Genomic DNA, 24,643 nt, shown 5'->3' on the forward strand with positions numbered 1-24,643 from the left:
ATGGTGACACCCTCTTTAGAGTCTGAATCCTCCCCTAAAGGTCTGGTCCTCGTGGTCAGGGGTATAAAACTCTTGAGTCCCATGGAGAGTTAAACACAATATCCTGACATTGGATTCAAGGTAAGATCAGGATACTGCCCACTGCAAAACAGTGGATTTTAACCTGGTTATTTAAACACAGTAGATGTGATAACTGTCAACACTTTGTATGATGTGCATTTCATTGTTTTTTTGTATTAGATGGTATTTTTCTGCATCCTCCTCTTTGTGATGGTGACAGCTTCAGCTGCCGCTCCTCTCGACACTCCTCAAGGTAAAAGATCTTTATTTATATCAACATAGAAAATATGAACTCTTAAGGACCTAGAACTACTTTTGTGGTGTTTTCTTAATTAATTTCTCTCCATACTTAAGCCTTCCAAAGTGATTTATCAACATTTATCTTAATATTATTCTCTGTATTTTCCGTTATTCAGTGAAAATCAGGTATTTTTCTATATTGAATTTACTGATCATGTAGATGTCAATAACTGCTCAGAGTAAATACAAAAGTTATTATATCAAAACAGAAAACTAAGGAAAAACTGAGTTTCAGCAAAATATCCTATTAATACATCACAAACTCCACCACTTTCATTTGTCAAACTCCATGGGTTTTACTGATGAATCAGTGTTGTAGAAGGTGACCGTGTTTCCACGTTCACCACGGTGCCTTTGAACGTCCAAATGGGTCATATCTGATGACCATGAAAAGATGACAAACTGTATTTTACCTGAATTATTTACATGGATTGATAGGATTAGTGGTACAGAAGTTATAAAACAATTTGGATTAGTAGATGCTTGTGGTTGCTGTCAACTGTTTAAGTCTTAGAGAGTTAAAATCAGAATAGGTTATTATGAGACAAGATATTATTTGATTGTGTGATGATGCTCAGTCTTTTTGTATCTTTTTAGAAGAAATATGATAAGGTATGTGCTAATGACACAACCTTAACACTAAATGTTAAAGTGTGTTGACATATAATGTGTGTTTTTCATTATGTTAAACAAACAAACAAACAAACAAACAAAAAACACAACAAAAAAATAACTATAATGTTCAGCTCATATTGTGACACAAATGGGAATTAACATGATGTCAGCATAACTAAACAAGTCCAGAGGGCAGGTTAGTAGGCATCGATCTGGGAAAAAACATGAACAAATGCAAGGTTGAATGTGTTACTACATTTGATCAAACAACTTGACAAGTAAAATTGTCTCATACAGTATACCTGCTGCACATATTCATTATTAAATATATGGTTATTGTTTAATGTACGTTAATATGCTCAGAGGAGGCACAAACAGGCATTCCTTACCTTATATTTGTGCCTGTGGTAAAAGTAGAGGTACTAATTCAATTTTCACTGCAGTACCATTGCAGAAGTACAGGATCTGAAACATATTCAAAAAATAAATGTCAAAAGTAGTCTTTGAAGAACATTTTTAGTGTCTATGTGTGTCCAGTGTGAAGACTATTAAACCATTTTAACTTAAAATACTGAAAAAACAACAACAAAAAAAAACAACAACCATAACTCAGTCAGCGATAGCAATCCTAACAACAATGACAGCTTTTCTCTGCCATCCAGGTACCTTTATTATCCATTTTATTGAATTAGAACTTTTACATAATTTGCATCTTGTAGAGTTAGAACTTATATTTAGTATTTGGATTTAATGGAGCTGTATGTAATATTTCTACTAAAATTATCATCACAGTGTTTGGAATAAGGAGTTCTGAAGTTCTGCCAAAGATGCCAATGTATTTGATCGTACAGATATGAACTGCAGACAGTGTGAAGATATGCATGGGAGATTTTGTGAAGTTTAACCTCACCAAGGATCTACAAAACATTCTTTGGTAAAATCCAAAGACTCACATTTAAGTCAATTAATCTATGAAAAATAGAGTCACATTTGAGGAAAATGCAACAATGTCTGGTAATTACAGCTTCCAGACTGGTATTTAACATCCTCCCTGTCTAAAAACGCCTATGATTAGCAAAAACAGTGTCCAGGGAAATGGGTCCAACTTTTGTTTCCTCATTTATTACAATATGCTATAAGATATTTATGCAGTTTGTAAGTGTCCAGTGACATCACAAACTTATCAAGCTTTAAATGTCGAAACCCCCTAAATCAGGGTTTTTTAACCTTGGGGTCGCCTGAAATTTCTAGTAATTGATGAAAACTTACTAATAAAAACACATGGTGATTTGAGAGAGATAATCACAATAGATAAAAGACATGACAAACTGTGAAGCTGAAACTGGAGCACTGTAGTACTGTTTATCTTTCAAATGTTCTTTCAAATGTTCATTGTGGTCAGTTTCAGATGCTGCAGCTCTTTGATAATTCATAGTTTGAGTTCTTGTTTGTTCAGTATTAATTGTCAGCCTTGTAAATCCAAGCTGGACTGACTGTACATATCCTGACCAAGGAAAGTAAAATTGTCACTTTGTGCAGTAATCACCTGGCTTTTCTGCTTCTGTCCATAATAACATATATTATATAGACTAACTGTCAACTAAATTGAACATTTATATGCTACATAGTATACCAAACTACATGATCCAAAAAAAAAAAAAAAAAGTCTCAGTTTTGAATGTCTGGGGTCGCCAGAAATTTGTGATGTTAAAATGGGGTCATGAGCCGAAAAAGGTTGGGAACCACTGCTCTAAATGTTTCACATTCTGATTTGGAATTTCTCTTTTCAGATCTCAGCGGTAAAATGTTGGTCTTTTCTCAAGGAACCAGACTTAATCATGTGAAGCTGTTTTCAGACAAAGAGGATCTGGCTGCGATTACAGTCTGCCTCAGGTACGGTTAAACGTACAGAACAGATAATATAACAAGAGCGTGTTTTACTTTGTACCGTCATGGATGATTGTGTGTTCGTTGTTGCTACAGGTTTTTTACAGATCTCCAAAGACCTTACTATCTTTTCAATCTGGCTTCATCTTCCTTGTTCCACAACTTCCGTATCTTCACCAATCCTGAAACCAATGAGATTATGGTTGGTACCAAGGAGATGTTTACAGGATTCCCAGGTCAGGACTACAAGATAAACACGTGGCACTCTCTCTGCGCCACGTGGGATGCTGCCTCTGGACTGGAGCAGATGTGGTTAAATGGAAAACCCTCCGTCAGGAAATACATCAGCAACTCAAACATCGCAGGCTCTCTTAGAATCAGTATAGGACAGGTACAGTTGTATTTCTGAGCACCCTATGAACAGTTATGAGTTTTACACTGGAAAAAATCTAAATCTTACCAAGTGCATTTTTCTTAATTCAAGATTTTTTTTTTTTTTTGCTTAGTTCAAGCAAAAAAAAATCTGCCATGGAACAAGTGAAAATTATCTTGGTAAGATTTCTTGAAATAAGATTTTCAAGATCCATTGTCTAAAAATAAGTCCTTATATCTCACTGAAAAGTTCCTCTTTAGGTGATCACGTCTTATTACCTCCGCCAAGGAGGTTATGTTTTCATTAGGGTTTGTCTGTCTGTTTGACTGTTAGCAAGACAACTCAACAAGTTAAGGAAGGATTTTGATGAAACTTTCAGGAAATGTTGATACTGGCGCAAGGAACAAATGATTAATTTTTGGTGGTGATTGGGGGGGGGGACACTGATCTGCCTTGGTGGAGGTCTGCGCTCTCCGAGTGCTTTTCTAGTTTTAAGTGTGATGAGATATTTTGATTAGAAATGAGGAAAAATACACTTGGTAAGATTCTGATTTTTTCCAGCATATGACTTAGGTTTTTCATTTCCGTGGTTCATCTCATTTGTTTCACTGAGTTCATATAAAATCCAGTGCAAAAATCTTAGGCCACCTTTAGTGTTGTTTATTCAGGGTTGAAATGATCACACATATTTATTCCTCATTTCCTTTTCTTCACATACAACAAGAAAATACAGAAAATATGTGGACAGCCTTAAAAGACACACAAAAAAATTGAACTAAATGGGTTATAAAAGTAAAGGTCACTATTTAGTGTGACTTTAGTTTTTACTGCTCTACATACTTCACATATATCAAGTTTGGATCTTAACACAGAGACTATGTATGGTCATTAAAACTTTACTAAACCAACAAACATAATGTTGGACCAGGACTTTTACACAGTACTGTATATTTAGTGAGAACTTCAATGTAATTCTTGAGTATGAGTAGACCTACTCCCCAAAACACCTAACAATGTTAAAAGTCCAGTGTGTAAAAATGTTGGTGCATTCAGGAGGATCTAATTACAGAAATGGACTATAATATTCATAATTATGTTTTCATTAGTGTCTAGTCACATAAGAAAAAAAAAACAACATTGTGTTTTAGATCCCTTAGAATAACCTGTTAAACCCTGGACCATATGTTTCCAATCTGAATAATTTTAATGTAACATAAAACAGTGGATTAGCCGATAACTGAAGCTTCATTCACAGAAAACCAAGTTATGATCACAAAACAGCAAAAATAAGACTAAATTCATAATCACAGTCTTACAATGTGATCTTTTTTTGCTCTTTTTTTGTCTCGCTGTCTCTGCTTAATGTTATTTTCTGAAAATTGGTTTTGTTGACTTTTTAGCTGTTGTTCTTGAGGTTACCTGGATGTATAGCATGTGTATATTGCTACACGTGTATATTGCAACACAGACGGAACAGTTGTTATTCTTGTTTCAGGCTTTGCATAATGAACATACATTATGCTCATTTTCATGTCCATTATCAAGGGAACAGTGGGTGTATTTCCTAAACTTTCCATTTTTAAGGTCTTTACATTGGAAGCTGTTTTAAAACCAAAACCCACAACTCAAACATAGTAGAAAAAATAAATTTTCTTTTCTTTTCTTTTCTTTTCTTTTCTTTTCTTTTCTTTTCTTTTCTTTTCTTTTCTTTTTAACAAAATATCCATATTAGTTAAGTCAGTTGTTTGCAGTCTATGACTTCACCACTGGATATCACTAAATATCACACACTGAATCTTTAAATAATTCTCTGTATTTATTTTTTTCTTTAGTTTGCTGGTGCACGCAAACATTAATCAGTATAATCTTCTACTGTGTTTACAGGAGCATGATTTTACACTCAGTCCAAATCCAGAGCTGTCATTTGTTGGAATGATGTCTGACATCCACATGTGGGACTATGTTATCTCACCCTGCGAGATCCAGCGTTACACAGAAGAATTACGTTTCACTCCAGGAAATGCGCTCAACTGGGGATCAATGCCTATTTTCATCCTTGGTCGAGTTGTGGTAGAAAATAAGCAGTCATTAAACTGTCCATAAGCTGCTAAAACAATAAAAAAAAAAAAAAAAAACTTAAAATACCAAATGTTCATCTCATACTTTGAATGACCAAAAATTAGAACTAAACTGGGTCCTGTCATTATGTCTTGTTTTGTCTTTTATATTGTTTTTGACTCATTATGTCATTTACAACAAATGTGAAACTCCAAATAAAGTCTGGTTTCATAGAGTTTCTCTGACAACTAAAAATTCAGCCTTTATAAGACATTGATAATCACTTGGTATTGTTTTAACTGGTGGCCACATGGTCTCTATGGTCTAAAAAATTGAATTGACACTTGTGGCTAATAATACAGATATACATGTAATTAATTACTCATAAAAATTATCAAAATTTTCATATCATATCACCTCTCAGATCACCCTCTTGGAACTCCTTACATCTCCTCATATCATGACAATCTTTTCTTGTGTATCTAGTTCATTTGAGAAATACATTCATGAAAACCTACATTTTTTTTAGGCTTTTATTTGAGTACACAAAATAGTATTTTAATGTTTTAAAATTCTAGGGCAGCTCCAAAACCTGTGTTGATCCTTTTACCATGGATACAAGCTGAATATGCCTGGGGATCTAATATTCTGTAGTGTTTTGCATTACCAATGTCTTGTGGATGGAGGATTTCAAGACTTACCTGCAGATTTCATCTCGGTTGTGTTCCTATCTATGTCTAATGACAGTTAAAGATATAGCCCTATACAAATAAGACATTATGTCTCTAAAAGTGATAAAACTTATTTTGGTAGATAGAAAATCAGGGTACGGTTTCCACAAAAATAGAGTTTTATTCTGTAATAATAATAGTAATAATAATGATAATAAATGTGTTTATTGTATTTTTCTTTTCCATTAATTCGACCAATAGGGAGCGATAACAGTTAGTTTTTCAGCCTCTTAAAGACAAGAAGAAAATCAACAACAGATGACGTCATTTACCTGCGACGAGTCCGTTTCCCTCTGTGAAGGCAACATGATGGAAGTGTGCGGTTCTACAGACTCGTGTCTCAGAGAGTTTGGCTGTGAACAGAGTTTACTGTCAAGACCTGACGGATCCGCATCCTTTGTCCAAGGTAAGGATACGTAGTCTCCTTTTTGTCGAGCCAGGACCAGGATCACAACCGCAAACTGCGACTAAAGACGAGTCTGAGGGAGGGACTGGGTTCTATCACCTGTCAATGACTACGTTTACGTGCAAGAAATCCTGTTTTCTGCCCATATTCAGAAAAAGAGTACATTCCCAACATGCCGTTTATATAACTAATAAAAGTGAACATTCCACTAACATGTACACACAATACACACCTTATCTGCATCTGCAATACTAAAATATACATTTACATTTATTTATAGTGTTTTGTCTTGTGTGCTGCATGTCTTTTTAATATTGCTGCATATTATAGAGTTAAAAACTAGAGACTGTAGAGAAAAAAGTGATGATAAAAAAAAGCTTACAACAAAACTTGTTAAGTTGTATCCATAAATGTTTGAGAAAAGTAATTTTGCTTTTGGTCTTTATCAAAGGTGGAAATGTTTAATACAAGTTAAAATTTTGTTTGGCAGTGTTTGTGGTCTGGGTGTATTTGTATGTAGTTATTGTATTTATTTACTAGGTTATTTGGTAGGGAGAGTGCACCTTAGTGAATTGTATTGTGTCTAGAGGTGGGTAGTCCCAGCTCCGTAGAGTAAAAATCCTGCCATGTATTAGTTCTACCTGTTCACTTAACACAGGTGATTCCACTCATTATCCCTTCATCTACCTGGATGAGGAGTTGTGCTCATCCAAATGGGCTGGTTCAGTGAGTGGTTGGAACAAATTCATGGCAGGACTTGTACTCTATGGAGCTGGGATTACCCACCTCTGATTGTGTCTGTATTGAACAACATCAAATGTAAATATGCTGGATTATAGTGGAAATGCTCATTTGCATCTGTACTAGTCCTTAGGTAGGTAATAAAAAAAATCACAATTAAAACACACTAATAGAACAATAAACGAACAACCCAATAAAAGTACAACACATTTTTAAAATCTTTAATTTAAATGTATTTTAGTTGTATAAACATAAACTTCTGTCTGTGATTAGACTAAAAGGATTGTTTTTATTTATTCACATATTTGTTTCTTCTTATTGTCCAGCCATAATTAAGCTTTGTGCTGATGTGCTCCATCGATACTGTTTTCTTAATGTTTTCTTGTTTAGTCTGTGTTGTCATCTGCGTCATGACTTGGTCCTGGTTTAGGTCTTGAACTCTATCTGAAATGTCTCAATACTTTTGCTTTCCTCTTCCACTTCCTGTCTGCATGTTTGTCACTAGAGCTGCAACTGATTAATCGACTCAAAGTGATCCAAAAAAATCATTCAACCACAATTCTCCTGAATCAAAGCTTTGTTTCCTTCATTTCTCTGCTGTTAAACATTGGTTCCATTGTTGTGTTTCACACGGACACTTATTGTGACGCACAAAGAAGCTTCAATTCAGGAAAACTGCAATAGAATATCTCCCTTCAATCAATTTGAGTTGATTAATCGAATCAGGACTTTTTGCATTGACTTCAAGCACCTAGCCGATTAATCGGTTGCAGCTCTATTTGTCAGTCAGGAATAATGTTTCCTATAGTGGTTTGTGGTCATTAATCTTCTGTCATTCTCTTGTTTTAAGGAGACACTAGTGTATTGGCTGGAGTTTATGGACCGGCTGAGGTCAAAGTCAGTAAGGAGATCTATGACCGAGCAACGCTGGAGGTTCTTGTCCAGCCTAAAGTTGGCCTGCCCAGTAAGTGTTTATGTGAGGAGGAGGAGGATCACTCAAGGTTCTGACCTCATCTGATTAAGTTACAATTACAGTATAGGTTAGTTTGAAGGAGTATTAGGGCCACACTGATGATAACAAAACTTAGAAGAAATCATAACATTGAAAGAAATCTGAATATTTTGAGGAAAAATTCATGTCATATTTTTTTTCAGTTTCACCAATTTCTATTTTATTGGTACGTAATGAAATTAAAATGATAGGAAAATCTATCAAATAAAGAAATAGTTATTTTTATTTAAATGATTATTAATTCAAAGTTAAAATGATTCTTTTAAAAATAGACACAAGATAAAATAAGCTAAAATAAGAGCTGGGCGGAGTACTTACTGTGGGGAGATTCTATCAAAGTCCATTGCTATACATCAACATGTGAGCAAAAACAACACAATACACACTACAAAATTATCACAGCAAACAAAAGGGACAAAACACTCATGTGACCACCACCATGGGCCTACCCCACAGGCAGATGAATCCCACGCACACTCACCACAGCTCATCCTTCTGCCTTTTTAACACAGGTCTACAAAGCAGACTTGTATGTCATATTTTTTGAGAAAAGTCTTAATATAACAAATGAGTCTAATAGCAACTGTTTGTATCTAATCAAACATTAGATTTAATAACAGGTTTACTCTTTATTCTCAGAATAGTGCATCTTTTTTCTTGTAATATTACAGTACAATATTACAGCTGAATGGCTTTTTATTGTTTTGAAACGTGCACATATTTTTGTGGCTTTATTGTAGATTAGGATTACATGATCTATTGCCTTCATTTGATTAATACGGTTTTTGTCTCTGATTGTTTTGAAGAATTGTAAATTCTTGTACTTCCTCTGTTGACTTTTCCTGCTCAACAAAAACTCACTGTTTCAGGCAGATCCTGCCTTCAGGTTCTATTGATCAGGTGTGAGTGGATGCACCTGTGTGTCCACCACAGCTGAGGGTAATTGTCTTGAGTGGGTGTGGATATAAGGAGGCTGAAACTCACTGGTCAGTCTGGTTGTGAATGCTGAGGAGCCAATGTCTCATTTTGATCTCCCAATATTGCTCTTAAGAGAAAAGACCTGCATTGTGTTCTGAGTTATTTTAACTGTTCCCATTCATTTGATTTCCACTGATGGATTTAATGGGTGATTAGGGGTTGCTACCCAAATCACCTTTTAAAGCCTTTTTTGGCATATATTTGTGTTTTTAGTTTGCCTTAGTTCTCCCCCAAGCCTTCACTGAATGTACCTGAAATGTAACGCACACAAAGTGACCTCTTTACTTGTTGTATATTCATTGTTTTACAAGAATGTATGCTTTGTTTTATTTTTTTTTACCAGATAATCCACATTGACACCATTGATTTGTACCTTTTTTTTTTTTTTGATCAAGATCTTTTTATTGAAGTTTTCTCAATATAATACAAGTGCAGTGCTGAATGGTCATTAAAGAAATCTTAAGTAAGCATGGGTATAAATTAAACGCAGCTAGCACCATAGAGGAGAAAAAAAAAAAGCAAAGCAGAGCAAACAACAAACTATATAAAATAATCCCTCAGTCATTGCCAGTGCACTAGAAATAATAAGGGGTCACTATCATGACAAAAACCTGCGCTAGGAGTTAGTATGGAGTAAGCAGCATTGTTAAACTGCACAAGTCAAGCATTTACAGGGTCTGGAATGTTTTTAGGAAGGGACCCCACACTTTCTGGAATTTCCCATTTGATTGCTGAAGTGAGTATCTAATTTTCTCCAGTCTTAAGCAGGACATAAAGTCTTCTAACCACTGTGCATGAGTGTGTGTGTGTGTGTGTGTGTGTGTGTGTGTGTGGGGGGGGGGGGGGGGGGGGGGGGGCATCCCTCCATCCCTCCATCTGATTTGTGTCATTTTTTAATTTGTTTTTGTCTGGCTAGAGAAAACAGTTATCAATCATGTTGTGTGTTGAGTTCAGGCAGAAAAATATAGTCCTTGAACACTCAAAAAAAAGTTTAGTTTTTTGTTCATATTTGGATCTATTGTACATACAGAATTTGGTGTACAGCTGAAACAAATATTAGACATTTAATCGCTGGTGCCTTGTGAAATTTAAGGAGTAAATGCACTGACTCTGTAACACCTTTAACACACCACAGGGAGGTGGAAGTGAGCTGATCTGAATAAACTGATGTATGAGGGTTAGCGCAGTCATGGAAAAGCTGAAAGAGTCGTCCAATTTTAAAATCTTCAGAAATGGGAAAGTCATGAAATTGAAGTCATGTAAAGTTTGGAAAAAATAATTGAATAGTTAGGGATTTGTACTCCCTTCTCCCCTCAGATAATTGCTCACTTTTGGTGTAATTATCTAGTTTGAGATAGAAGTAGGACATCTGAGATTCATGCAGATCTGATTTCGGGTCAGTTAAACAGTTAAATGTGAAATGTCAACAATATAATCACATCAGTAGAACATAAGATGAACCAGAAGTCATTTCTTTCCAGCTGAAGCAAATGAATGTATTTTAGTAAAGCTTAAGGTGGCTTTTTGTTGATATTTGACTGAAGAGCTTATAGCTTAAAGCTTATTAGCTTAATGGTTTTTGTGAGTATTTGGACTGAATATTAAAATAAATAACTAAAAAGTGAAAAATGTTGCTATTTAATTGTCATGCAATTATAAACTAAAGGTTTCTTCTGTTCATGTACTTAAAGCAGTGTTTTTCAACCTTGGGGTCGGGACCACACGTGGGGTCGCCTGGAATTCGAATGGGTTCGCCTGAAATTTTTAGTAACTGATTTTAAAAAAAATTACTAATAAAAAATATATGGTGAATTGAGAGACAATCACAATCCATAAAAGACATGACAAACTGTGAAGCTGAAACTGAAGCACTGTGGTTCTGTTTATCTTTCACATGTTCATTGTGGTCAGTTTCAGATGCTGCAGCTCTTTCATAATTCCTAGTTTGAGTTCTTGTTTGTTCAGTATTAATTGTCAGCCTTGTAAATCCAAGCTGGACTGACTGTACATATCCTGACCAAGGAAAGTAAAATTGTCACTTTGTGCAGTAATCTACACCTGGCTTTACGGCCTCCGTCTATATAATATACATTATATAGACTAAATGTCCTTTAAAACTAACGTTTATTTGCAACATAGTATAGCAAACTATTACATGATCCAAAACAAATTAGTTTTAGCAAAAAAATGTCTCTGTTTTGTTTGGGGTCACCAGAAATTTGTGATGTTAAAATGGGGTCACGAGCCAAAAAAAAGTAGGGAATCACTGACTTAAAGGCTGTGAAAGAAAGATTGAGGAAAAGTTTGGATATTTTCTCTGTAGAAATGTGTGGGAACCCTGTGTATGTAATATGTTTCAAAGTAATTTTTTTTTTTTTTTTTTTTAGCTGTAAAGGAGCGATCACAGGAGCAGTGTGTTCGAGAAACATGCGAGGCGTCTCTGCTCTTGACACTTCATCCTCGTTCGTCCCTCACACTTGTCCTTCAGGTCCTTCATGATGATGGCTCGGTATCCTTTAACTGAAACTCTATATCACTAATTCAACCTGCAACAGGGTTCACACACATAAATTCACTATAATCACATACATTCCTGTGTAAAAGTCTTAGTCCAACATTCTGTTTGTTGGTTTAGTAAAGTTCTAATGTCCACACATATGCATTTGTCTCTGTATTTAGATCTAATTTGATATATGTGAAGTATGTACAGCAGGAAAAAGTAAAGTTTCAGGGCAAAAACAGTTTCTATAAACTACAGTGGACGTATTTAGTGTGACCTCCCTTTGCTCTTAACATGTCTTTAACCCTTTTGTTCAGACAATTTGAGATTTATGGCATTAATTTTCTGATGTTTTACACCAGGTTTCATTCAACACGTGTCAGATGTTTCTAATTGTTCTGCTTCTTGTCATGGGGTCAGAGGTCACACTTTATAATGACTTGAACCTTTACAACACATTTAGTTCAGTTTTTTTTGTGTCTTTTAAGGCTGTGCACATATTTACTTGTTGTAAATGGAGAAAAGAGAATGAGAAATAAATATGTAGGTTCATTTCAACCCTGAAAAAACAAGACAAAGGCCGCTACCGCCGCCACAATAATACTAGCAAATTAGGCTACTGGTATTATTATTATTATAAATTTTTGTATTATTACAACAATTATTATTTTCCCCCTCTCTCTTTCTCACTTTCATTCACACTCCCCTCTTCCCCTTTTCCCTATCGCCCCTAACCAAGCTATATTGTTTAGTTGCTCTTTACATTTATGATCTTTTTCATTGTAATATGATGTTGTCATTGTTTTCCCTTCGTCTATGTGTTGTTGTTTTTCTGTCCACAATGTCCTGTTAACTATTACTAAAAAAAAAAAAAAAAAAAAAGATAAAAGTGGAATATGACTCGCACAGTATTGCACATCACATTGTAGAGAATATTTTTTTTGCTGAAGCCCATTTTAATACACTACAATGCAATTTTAAGTCAGCTCAGTTTTTTCTGAAAGTGTTCTTCAGATCCATAGACAACGTAAAATCCAGTTATCTGAATTTTAGGCTTGGAAACATCTTCAAATGTCTTAAATTTGACTTTGATGGCTCTTTACTAAAACCATCAGAGGCTGTTGAGCTGTTTACATGAACGTTTTCCAATGCAAAATATCAAATGTGCATTAGATAACTATTAAAATGCATTAGTGACAGTTTAGAGGATTTGAAGTGAACCTAAAAATAACTGACAATGACAGAATGTGAAACGTTGGTGTTTAATGCATGATAGAGTAATGAACTAAAGTAAATGATATAATTGAGCCTTTAAATATTGACATTTAGTCTGAAAATGAAATGTGTAGGAACCTGCTCTGACATTGTGGTCCAGTCTGATGTCCGTTGCCAGTGTTCCTTACCTGTCCCTCAGCTTTTGTCATGCTCCCTGAACGCCGCCTGTATGGCTCTAATGGACGCAGGTTTACCCATGAGCTGCCTGTTCTGTGGGGTGACATGTGCCATCGACGCCGACGGTCGGATCATCACAGACCCCACGGCCGCTCAGGAAAAAGTCAGTCTGAAAACGCTGACTGATCTTATTCAACGTATCTGTGTGGTCAGAGTCTGAAATAACTAATACCTGCAGGGGTTTTTGTGTAAAGCCTCAAAATTAAGTCAAATTATCAAAAAGTGTATAAACATCATGGAATAAATTTTCCTCCTTTTAGTGAAATTAACCATTTTCTTCTAATTTTATGTTAGGTTTTCAGATTTTTCCAGAATCAACTGCTTTTATCATCACTATTTTTCACGTTCTCTCAGTTATATTGAAAATGTGGCCTTCACCTCACTATGTTTCATGATTAAATAAAGGTTATATATATTTTTAGATGAAAACGGAACCTTTTCAACAGTGGCTGATGCTTGATTTAGGAGGTGTCAAAAATAAAACTTCAACATGATCACATAAGTTGAAATTTTTAGTATTAAGTCTCACTGAAATGTATTGGATAAAGCAGTTTCAGTGACACTATAAAATGTAATTAGTTACTTCATGATTAAATTAATAATTACATAATGAAATAAACTATGGCATTATATATGATATGCATCTGAATGTTATCATTGTGTAATATTTCATTTAATAACTTTTGTTTTGCTAAATACTAATAAATAAATCTTTGTTACCCCACTCTCCAAAGGGGAGGCAAGGGGTATTGTTTTTGGTGTGATTTGTTTGTTAACACTCTAACAGCAAAACTATTGAATTCATACCAGATTTGGTTTAGATTGCCAGTGACCCAGAAGAGATCTCTTTACACTTTGGGAACAGTAGGTCAAACTTAAAAATTTTTATAAATTTTTAAAATCTTTTTCCTCTCCCATTGACTTATAATGGGCGCAATTTCAAATGTCTGTAGCAACAAAACTGTTGGTTGAATTCATACCAAATTGGTTTTATTGATTGCCAATGACCCAGAATAGATGTCATTACATTTTGGGAAAAATAGGTCAAAGTTTTAATTTTTCATGAACTTTTAAAATCTTTCTTTTTTCCCCATTTACTTATAATGGGCGAAATTTCAAATGTCTATAAAAACATCAATTTTGTTTCAATTTATGTCAAACTTGGCACACACATAGAGATAATTGGTATGCTGACATCACCACACACATAGACATGAGGATATCAGCTGGATGGATGCCAAAATAAGCTACAATACATGGAAGAGGCGGGGTTTGTTGTGCCTGGAACCACTTGTTAATATTTGAATACGAGAACAGTCAGTGCTGAATTTGCTGATAAGTCAAACTTCACTCTTATTTTTCACCAGGAAAGTCGAGCTCTGCTGACCTTTGCTGTTGACAGCACAGAACGTAAAGTACTGATGTCCTCAACCAGAGGTTCTTTTTCAGTTCATGAGGTCAGTAAACACTCTAAAATGAGCAATGATTCCCCGAAGTACTCTGATGTTTTACTTCCACTGTTCTCATGTGTCAGTATTGTGTCAGATCTAAGTGATATCAGATATACATTAAAAGGAAGGATGTTAATATTGTTTTGTCTTCTACAGCTGCAGCAGTGCATAGCAGTCAGTCAGAAAGCATCAGAGAAGATCTTCCAGTTCTACAGAGACTCTGTCAGACGACGATACTCCAAAACCCTCTGATACAGACGCAGCCTTTTAAGCCTTTTTTACACTTGCAGACACTGATGTTGTAATAAAATATTTAGAAAGCGCTTTGGGCTACATTTGCTTTAGTTCAGTTGTATTCAGCTGTGGGTGAAGTCTGATTCTGAGGGTGGTTGAACTTCTGTGAGTGAGAGGATGAGATTGGAAGTCTAGCTTATCTGCAAAATGAGGAGAAATGCTGAGATTTTATATAAAAATTGGATGAAACCTCAAAGATGTAATCCGTTGGTTTGTTGACTGACATTGGGAAGCCATGAGTTTGGCATTTTGGTCTTTTCCATCTTGTTTTTTAGTCCAATGTCCTGAAGGGTCTAATGGACTATTGGGATCAGTTGGTGTCTGTCCGTTGTCCATAAACAATTTTTCAAGAATCTTTCTGTAAAACGGTCTGTCAGAATGACTTGATATTTCTTGTGGACCATCTTTGGGGTAAGGTCTACCAAGTTTGTTCAAAGAATTGGGAAATATTGATTTTTGAAATTTAAAATTTTTTTTTTTTAATTTTAAAAATCCCCATTGGTTTATAACAGGATAAATTTCAAAGTGTTATAACTTCAAAACAGTTGAAGATATTGATGTAATTACCATTGGCAATAGATAGGAAGTTACATATGGGCTTTCATTTGGTGCCATGACCTTTGACCTTGACTAACCTTGAAAGGTCAAACCCAAGGTCATCTATGTCCAGATTCTATAAGCTTCTTCTCCAAAACCATCAGCCACAATCGATTGAAATTCATAGCAGATGTTTCTTTGGGTAAGGTCTACCAAGTTTGTTAAAAAAAATTGAGAAATACTGATTTTTAAATTTTTTAATGTATGTTGTAACTTCAAAACAGTTGAAGATATTGATATAATTACTATTGGTAATAGATAGGAAGTCACATATGGGCTTTTATTTGGTGCTATGACCTTTGACCTTGAGTGACTTTGAAAGGCCAAAGAAATGTCAATTAATGTCTTTAAATATGCCGTTTGACTACAGGACCCTTGGTCTTATTTCTTGGAAACAGAAGTGACCATATATGTACAAGGGGGAGGAGCTGAAGATGAGAGAGGGATGTAACTCAACAAGCTAGTGCTGATTTAATGAAAATGCCCACTACGATGCTAAATAACACTATTACATATTAATTTACACTAGATGACAGTTTATTGTTAGCCTCATAGCATAGTTGGCTAAATCATATTTTTGGCCAAATTGCGATATCTGTGTAACTTTACTCTCTGAACACTGCTGCTTCATTTTTCATCATTGGCTGTGACCTGAAAAAATGTGACTTTGGCAATTATGCTATGGGGCTAACGTTATGCAGTGCAGTACTAACTGAATAATAATGCTAGCTAATGCAGCTAAGTTACGTAATGGGCTGGCTGTTTCAATTCAGTACCTGTAAACCTTATGATACAATCCCCTATAAATCTTATTACCGTAGCTCCTCAAATATAACTTCAATAGATCTGTCTGGAAAAATATGTTTAATTCAATAAACAGAAGCAGCAGCGCAGCACTAAGACAAAACTATTGGGACACATCACACCTGCAGCTTTTAGGACTTCCCATTTGTGTAAATTTGGCATATCATAAAAAACATGTCCATGTCACTTATTAATAATTAACACTATAAATGTCAAATCGATATTTCTAAGTTTAAAGGGTGATTTTTCTTTATTCTTTATTTATGGTTAGATATTTCACAAATCTAAAAGTAGAACATTTAACACAATAAAACTGTGTAAAATGAATTAAAAACAAACAGTGAAGCATTTTGTAGCTTCGGTGACATTGTAAATAAAATTAACCCTTAAAGATGAATTAAAAACATTTATTGCAATGATATCACAACATAATTATGTTATATTTATCATTATTTTGTAACCCAGCCTCCTTTTAGCAATGAAACACCTGAAGTGAATGTGTCCCAATACTTTTGTCTATATAGTGTTTTTAATTGTCTTTAAGTACAAACACTTTGTAAGCATTATTCTATTAATAACTCAGTATGTTGGGATTTGATAACAGGAATGTGTTTACCACAGCTGGATTTTGTAGTCCTATACCACTAGAGTCTAAATCCACATCTGTGTCCTAGAAGTAAATGCAGTAAATGACTCATCTGTCCACAGTTAACTGGTTTGACTGCCGTACCTGACCTTGAGCTTCATTTTTCAGCTCTGGAAAAACATGAATATCAAACAAATGCACTTATTGGGATTCATTGATTTATTTCTTAAAGTTTAATATTTACATGTAATACAAGGAAGTGAACAAGGAGGTAAAGAAGATCATTTAGTAATCTATATATATCTATCTGTTTCTCCACCACCTTTAGCAGCTGTTGGCTCACATAAGCTGCTGCTTTACTGCATCCGGTTGCTGTCCATACAAACAGATCTGACCAGGGTCCGTCTCATTATGTCAGTGATCGATAAAGGCAATCCACGATAAACACTTCCATGGAGATCGATAATCGTGACATTAAAAAGTCCACAGGAGACAGGATGGTTTGGGATTGTCAGAAGTGTAAGACAATACGTGGACTGTGTTGGTGACAAGACTTACAGAATTCCATGTGCGCACATTTATTTACCAGATTTGGTGAAGAAATTCTATTGAAGCTGAAGAAAAAAAACATTGGATGTGAATGAGTTGTTCAGTGGTGGACTTTATAAAAACTATACTGTACATCTAAATAGAAAAGGTTGACTTCTACCTTACAGTCCTCTTTAAAACATTAGGCGGGAGTTCATTTGTTCACAGTTTTATTAATGGCACATTTAAGCTCCAACCAATAAACCCCAAGTAATTTTTTTTTTCTCTTCATAAAAGCTGCAGCAAAACACCAAATGAAGGGAATGACTGAAGCACGGAGCAGAATTGTACATGGCATTCTGCAAACTCACCATGCAGGTTCGACCGAAATGGAGATTTCACTGAGTCATGCATCACATGGCTGAGCACCAGGCGTCTGTCAGCCCACTTTTTGCAGCACCTTAGCTCGTCGGGAACAACTATTTGCTTACACAAGTTTAAAGTAGACAACTTCATTTCTAAAGTTTGTCATCCTGCACGTAGCAGCAGTAGCAGGTACCTGAAGGATATCAGTCGTCTTTTCTTATTTTGGAGGAGAGAATAGCAGGATCTATATTTGGGGAGCATGAAGTTTGCAGTTCCAGTTGCTTCTATTAATGGAAGAGCTCATAAAAGGATCATCCTCAGAGTTTCTTCCATGTTTTTTGGCACTTTTCCTTCTTCTGCACCTCGCTGTCTATGTCGTTTTCTATCACTGAAAATAGAAGCTGTTCATTTTTGTCTGTACCTAGAGTTTTCACATCATGGCCTTTCCCTTTAGAAACTCCACAGCTGCTCATTTTTTATTCATTTTCCGATAACATGGCACTATAAGTATTTATCAAGTTTCTAATGTATTTAAACTTATTCATTAAAGGTGCAATAAGTAACATGTGAAGAAACACACATGTATTAATTGTTTTTTTTGTTTTGTTTTGTTTTTTTTACTCCAAAGTGTGAACAGAACAAAACATACCTTCAAGAATGTCCATCTTCCCTGACTCTGTTACCAACATCCAGAGTCACTTCTTTGTCACTAATTTCTACTAATTTTCCATGAACATCCATACTCTCGCTGTTGGGTTTTTCAGTACTTCTCTTCTGCTCCTCTACAGCCACAACATTATCAACAATAGCTTTTGTTCACTTAGAAATGGAGTTTCTTTAATACTGTTGTTTTTTACCCCACCCCCGTAAGGAGAGGCAAGGGACATTGTTTTTGGTTCAGTTTTTTTGTTTGTTAACACTAGCATCAAAACTACTGGTTGAATTCATACCAAATTTGATTTATAGATTTCCAGTGACCAAGAATAGATGTCATTACATTTTGGGAAAAGTAGGTCAAAGTTTAAATTTTTAATGATTTTTTTACCTCTTTTTTTCTCCCATTTACTTATAATAGCAGAAATTTCACATGTCTATAAAAACATCAATTCTGTTTCATTTTACTTCAAACTTGGCACATATATAGAGGCAATTGATATGCTGTCATCAGCACATACATAGACATGATGACATCAGCTGGATCGATGCAAAAAGTAAGTTACAAAATGTGCGAGGGGCGGGGTTTGTTGTGCCTGGCACCACTTGTTTTTTGTTTTTTACTAAATTTGGCAACTTTTTAGACCCTCTTATATTATTTCTTTTTTTTTTTAAAAACAAACAAGTGGTGCCAGATACAACAAACCCTGGCCCTTGCATGTATTTCACCCATTATGAGTAAATGGAAAGATAAAAAAAAATACAAAATTTTAACTTTGACCTACTGTTCCCAAAATGTAATGACATCTGTTCTGGGTCACTGTCAATCTATAAACCTAATTTGGGATGAATTGAACCAATAGTTTTGCTGCTAAAATGTTGACAAAAAAAACAAACAAACCAAACCAAACAACAATACCTCTTGCCTCTCCTCCAGATGGGAGGGTAAAAAAACCCAAAAAAATACCTAATGACTAATGTGGCAACCTTCTATTTCAGCCTCCTTAAAGAGAAGGATGGCTTGACATTTAAAACCCATGAATGATGGTGTGTTTGTATTTAATGGGAAATCAGAGTTTCAGAGACATGTCAATTCAGATATGCAAATGTTAAGATGCATTCCTTTCACAATTGAAAATTTGAAAGATGGATGAGGAGAAGGAATGCAGCTAAGTTGATATTGTTCTAGTGGTACAATGTAAAACCAGTAGCAGTGCAGTTCTAGCCAGGTTCACCACAGTCTGATAGAAATGCGTTACACTGCACCTAATTAAGAAACTCTGATTCCCCAGTTGAAACTGAACACACCATAATCTTTAGCGACTTTCCATTGAAGATAATTGTCAACACTGATTAGTTTACATGCACGAAATATTCCAGTTTTGCCATTTATATGAATCTCAGAATAATTTCATATTCAGACTAAAGGTAGAATATTAATGTGCATGTAAACACTGCCGATTCTGCAAACCTCAGCAAACTACTCAGCCCCAAGACAAACTTCACACAAGCATGTGTAAAGGTTACATATTGCATCTTTAACTTTCTAATATATTGTAACTGGTTAGACTTGGCATTAATGAAGCAGAATCAGTCATTTTTGCAGGTAAACAGTGAGTGGAGATGAATGCACCCTGGATGTATCTATGACCACGTGTAAGTCCATAGTCCAAAGGAACTGTGGGTGTTTCCAATTAATTCTACATTTTAATAAAACCCTTGATTCTAAGACTGTCCCCATTTTCCTCCTCACCACGCCGTCCCCTCCTTCACACCCACGGCGAGGTCTACCACGACTTTGCCAGTGTCACGTCCTTGCTGTGACTTTCTCATAAATCTACAGGCTCCATCGCAGTACGCCGAACATTACTTTACTCCTCGGAGGCAGACGGCGCCACCTTTCACCCTCTCTGCATCTCCATTGCTCATCTTTTTGTGACAGTGATATGTACACTGCTGTGATCAAATCTGCACTAGTCGTCACAGTTGTTTTTTGACACTTGACAGCACAGAACGAACCGATCGATGGTAGGTAACGGAAGTCCTCTGGCGACAAAATAATCACACATAGAGAGTGAATCTATACATGAGTTGATGCCGAACAAAGCTCGATCCAGTTGGACGTGATGATGATGAGCTCTACTCCAAACCTCCTCATGTCCGTTTGCTGCTTTTGGTGTAGGTGTAACATGACTGGAGACAGAATCAGTGGACAAATACTGTGATTATTTAACATCTATAGGTTTTACACGTATGCCGGCATGTGTTGATATCCATGAAATGAGTGGTGAGAGGTCTGGGTTTTTTTGTTTGGGTTTTTTTTTTTTGTGTGTGAGTGGCTCTTAAGGTGGTTTTCCAGACAGGTAAGAGATCAGTGCGGCAATGGCACAGATGTACGTTATGATTCCAAACACAATGGAGAGCACGGAGAGCCACAAAGCCTGGCGAGATGCTGCGTTGGCGCCCTGAAAATCCCCCTGAGCCGATGCCTTGTTGGTCTGAAAAACAAGAGGAGTGAGGAGAGAGAGGAAGAGATAAGGATTAGAAGGAGGAGGGAAAGAAAACGAGGAGGAGGAGGAGGAGGGCATTTGTCATCATTTGTCAGTGTCCTCCCTGGCCTTCACTTTCCTCTTCCACTCATTGCGGTCGCACGCTAAACCCGTATTATGTTCCATCTCTGAATCACACCCAGCATTTGTGCCTCATTCATCACTTTCTCTTCCTTCCACCGTTCCTTCCTCTTCTCCCTCTAGTCCTTGTCTTTGACTCTGACCCCTGTTCTAAGTAGCACTCAACAATATTGGAAATCTATCACCTTGAGGCTTCTTGTTATGACTCTAATTAAACCTTAACGAAGGCCATTGATCTGATCAAAAGGCCTTTGCAGCTTGCTGCCAGTTAGCTTTGCAAAAGTGTTAATGGGATTTTTTTTTCCCCCCTCCGCACTGTTGGAAAGATGCCTGTATAAACTCGAGGACTCTGGCGACCGGAGATAGAGGCGTTAGAGGCCTCTCCATGCTCCGAGTGGTAATAATGACTGATGAGATAGTTTGTGCTGTTTGCTGTCCTCGCCTTCCGTCGCCCTCCTCTGTATTTTCACCAACCTCGTCTTGAAAGAGACTGATAATCTGAGCAAACAAACAGATTAACCCTATGTTTGACATCGACAGGGGTTATGAGCTGTGTTTATGGGTCCAATTTGATCCATGTTTGAAATTATTAACATTAATTATCAAAAAACATGATATCCTCCTGAGACTCAGCAATGCATTTTTGTCCTCTGTAGGGGACAAGAGTTTCACAGCTTTATTGAGGGACAAAAAAAAAAAAAAATACTGTTCGCTGCAAAGGACATTCCATAAAAATTTTACAAATGCACCAGGAAAAAACTGCTGCATCATGTCATTTCCAATAAAGGCAATAATTTAATGTAAAAAAAGCCAAAAGTTGTACTTTTCTGGGTCTCAGGAGGTTAAATCATCCATTTAAGTGTCTTATCTGCTAAGACACATTTTTCATGAGTAATAAAACATATACAGATGCATACTTATTTTTATTCATTTATTTATTTTTGAGTTTTTGGTAGTTCTACTTTAATATTTAATTTTCACAAATTTTTACTTTAACTCTTTGCATTTCAAAATAAATATCTTGATTTTCAACTACTTAAACTCTAAAAACTTGGCACATACTTTAATTTTGAACCATTTAATCAACACTGTTGATTTCCAATTGCTAGTTATTATGTATCTTCCACATATTAGCCCGTATTTGAACGTATACAGATGAAATAATTACACATACTGTAGAAAAGATTATCTATATGTATACAAGAAGAATGACGAGAGCTGACAATGTAGGATCTAGAAAACACATTTTTTTTAAAAAGTTCACAGATCTAGTTAAAGTTGAGACACCTCAACTAACACGTAAAGCAAGAAACAATTGACTTTTTGATAATATACAAAAAAGTTCTCAGTTACAAAGGAGATTTTTTAACCCATGAGGAAAATCAAATCCACAAATATCATGTTCAGATGACTTTAAAGAGTACGTGGACCTAGACTTTTAAACTTTGCAATATAAATATAAAATCCAAATTAAAGATGCATTTATTTTGCAGAAATACAAATGCATGTGATGATGTCAGTTATATAAATGATCTTATTTATTGTTGGAGATGAACTTGCACATCTTAATGAGATAAAACACAAAGGTATTTATCTATTATTACTGATTTGTTTAGGGTAAGAAAATAGGGGGTAGGACCTAATAAGTTCATAATTTTTTTGACTTCCTTAGAGACGTGAATGTTGGGGAAATGAAGCAGAATGGAATGTACCACCATCGTTTTCCAATCTCTCCATTTTCCCTGTCCACGAGGATATACAAATGTTTTCAATAATCTGCTTTTGTTGCCTAAAATAACATGTATGTGTGGACAAAATGCCAAAACACAGAAATATGCATTTAGCAAAATACATACATTAATATGGGTGGGTGTTACTAAGAAGGAGGAATACTTGAAGCACAACTTTTAAAGAAATGATATTTTGCTTTTATAAGTGGAATTATGCATTTTTCAAACATTTCCCTGTGGTCTACATAAACTGTAAACCCTTTGCTTGGGTCTGAATTCTTCATTAATTCAACTCCACAGGTCCATCTTCAACCCTATATCTGAGTAATGACACTTGAAAGGTCATTTTGAGCGCTGGCCCTTTAAATGCACATGAGTCACTTCATGCCCCACCCCCTCAGCTTGTTGGTTGTGCTGCTCTGTCCCATTCACCCCCTTGTATTTGTTAATACAACCAACAACTGAATGTTCATCGGAAGTCTTGACCTTATATGTGCAAATGTTGTGATGTAACTAGTTATAAAACATACCAAATTAAGCAGGAATTTAAACAGGTTGTAGAAATCCACTCGATTTTTGCCGGAATTAATATAAAGATAGATTTGCAGCACCTGGAGGGTTCAAATTCAAACTTTTTGAACTATTAGGGTCCAAATACACAAATAAATGAAACAAAGACTAATAAAAGTGGGTTTAGCAAAATATGACCCCTTTAAAGGAAACAGTTCATCCTACAGTTTACATTTAAAAAAAAATGCTATTGGAGATACTTGGTTTTCTCTAAACAAGAAAGAGATGGAAAAAGTCTAAAAGATTAAAAAATGTTCTGACAAATGTAGTGGAGTAATGATTACAATGTTACCTCAGAGATGTAATGGAGAAGAAGTATAAAGTAGCATGAATGGATAGAATTAAAAATACAAGTACCTCAAAGTAAGTACAGTGAAAGTATTTGGTTACTCTCCATCACTGCCGACAGTGATATTAGTTATAGGTGTAATCACTGCCTGTCTGAGCTCCCAGGTACTTCTATAGTGTCCTCACTGACATTACACAGTGCTGTTAGTGTAAACACACTGCGCAGGGTGAGAACTCCCCCTCGGCTGTGAACTACGGTGCCAGTTTGTATCTCGTCAGCTGAGGACTGTACATGTACCTTCTGTGAAAGGTAGAAGGCAGCGATGCCCAGAGGCCAGAAGCAGCAGAGCATGGAGAAGAAGGCCAGACCCAAGTAGTCCTGTGGGATCATCAGCGGGAAGTTGGTCTCACTGTCTGTGTCACTGAAGTCATCGATGGACGAGTCCTGCATTTGGATACAAATAGATTCATAGAGTTAAGATGTGTGGTTATATGGAGGGTCTTCATTACTAAGGAGTCCCATTTAGTCCATAAAGACCCAAACGGCCACCGACAACCAAAACCATCTACTGATCTAAACTGTTTAATAACTTCTGATCCACTAATCCTATCAATACATGTGAATAATTGGTGTAAAATACAGTTTGTCATCTTGTCATGGTCATCAGATATGACTCATTTGGACGTTCAGAGGCTCCGTAGTTACCATGGAAACACTGTCATCTTCTACAACTTTGATTCACTGGTAAAAACCATAGAGTTTGATAAATAACAGTGAATGGACACACTGGATTTATGTTCAGTTAATGATGTATTTTGCTGAAATAGTCACTTTTTCTTCAGTTTTCTCTGTTTTTGATAGAATAATCCAAAACTTTAATCTGAGCTTTTATGAACATCTACATGATCACAAAATTGAATACAGGAACATACCTAATGTTCACTGAAAAGCCACAAAATACAGAGGATAATGTCATAATAAATGGTGATAAATCTCTTAAGAAATGTTAAATATAGATTTATTTATTGATT

The 24,643-nt window shown here is 35.7% G+C and overlaps 3 protein-coding genes across 3 annotated transcripts in view; 2 read left to right on the forward strand and 1 right to left on the reverse strand.

Annotated features, from left to right (window-relative positions):
- Nucleotides 1–5,338, forward strand: LOC115431157 (C-reactive protein-like). The gene is made up of 5 exons (XM_030151392.1): nt 1–54; nt 241–313; nt 2,766–2,868; nt 2,959–3,253; nt 5,120–5,338. The coding sequence occupies exons 1-5, from the start codon at nt 1–3 to the stop codon at nt 5,336–5,338; spliced, it is 744 nt and encodes a 247-aa protein (XP_030007252.1).
- Nucleotides 5,339–6,282: 944 nt separating this feature from the next.
- Nucleotides 6,283–15,033, forward strand: exosc5 (exosome component 5). The gene is made up of 6 exons (XM_030151193.1): nt 6,283–6,430; nt 8,022–8,135; nt 11,549–11,670; nt 13,076–13,216; nt 14,481–14,570; nt 14,721–15,033. The coding sequence occupies exons 1-6, from the start codon at nt 6,283–6,285 to the stop codon at nt 14,814–14,816; spliced, it is 711 nt and encodes a 236-aa protein (XP_030007053.1). The 3' UTR covers nt 14,817–15,033.
- A 4,745-nt stretch (nt 15,034–19,778) lies between these two features.
- The window catches only part of tmem91 (transmembrane protein 91), a 37,578-nt gene continuing 32,713 nt past the window's right edge, over nt 19,779–24,643 (reverse strand). Inside the window, exons 3-4 of the mRNA XM_030152185.1 lie at nt 23,910–24,056; nt 19,779–20,891 (exon numbers count right to left, since the gene is read on the reverse strand). Coding sequence (XP_030008045.1) covers nt 20,736–20,891; nt 23,910–24,056 — 303 coding nt within the window. The 3' untranslated portion in view covers nt 19,779–20,735. The remainder of the gene's footprint in view (nt 20,892–23,909; nt 24,057–24,643) is intronic.

The sequence above is a fragment of the Sphaeramia orbicularis genome, chromosome 13 (assembly GCF_902148855.1).
Source record: "Sphaeramia orbicularis chromosome 13, fSphaOr1.1, whole genome shotgun sequence".
Classification (NCBI taxonomy): Eukaryota; Metazoa; Chordata; class Actinopteri; order Kurtiformes; family Apogonidae; genus Sphaeramia; species Sphaeramia orbicularis.

Bases quoted from the DNA above. Each gene is read 5' to 3' on its own strand.
- LOC115431157 (XM_030151392.1), top strand. From the start codon at position 1: ATGGTGACACCCTCTTTAGAGTCTGAATCCTCCCCTAAAGGTCTGGTC. The intron at 314-2,765 runs GTAAAAGATCTT...TTCTCTTTTCAG, and splicing joins TCCTCTCGACACTCCTCAAG to ATCTCAGCGGTAAAATGTTG. The intron at 3,254-5,119 runs GTACAGTTGTAT...CTGTGTTTACAG, and splicing joins TTAGAATCAGTATAGGACAG to GAGCATGATTTTACACTCAG.
- exosc5 (XM_030151193.1), top strand. From the start codon at position 6,283: ATGACGTCATTTACCTGCGACGAGTCCGTTTCCCTCTGTGAAGGCAAC. The intron at 13,217-14,480 runs GTCAGTCTGAAA...ATTTTTCACCAG, and splicing joins CCACGGCCGCTCAGGAAAAA to GAAAGTCGAGCTCTGCTGAC. The intron at 14,571-14,720 runs GTCAGTAAACAC...TGTCTTCTACAG, and splicing joins GTTCTTTTTCAGTTCATGAG to CTGCAGCAGTGCATAGCAGT.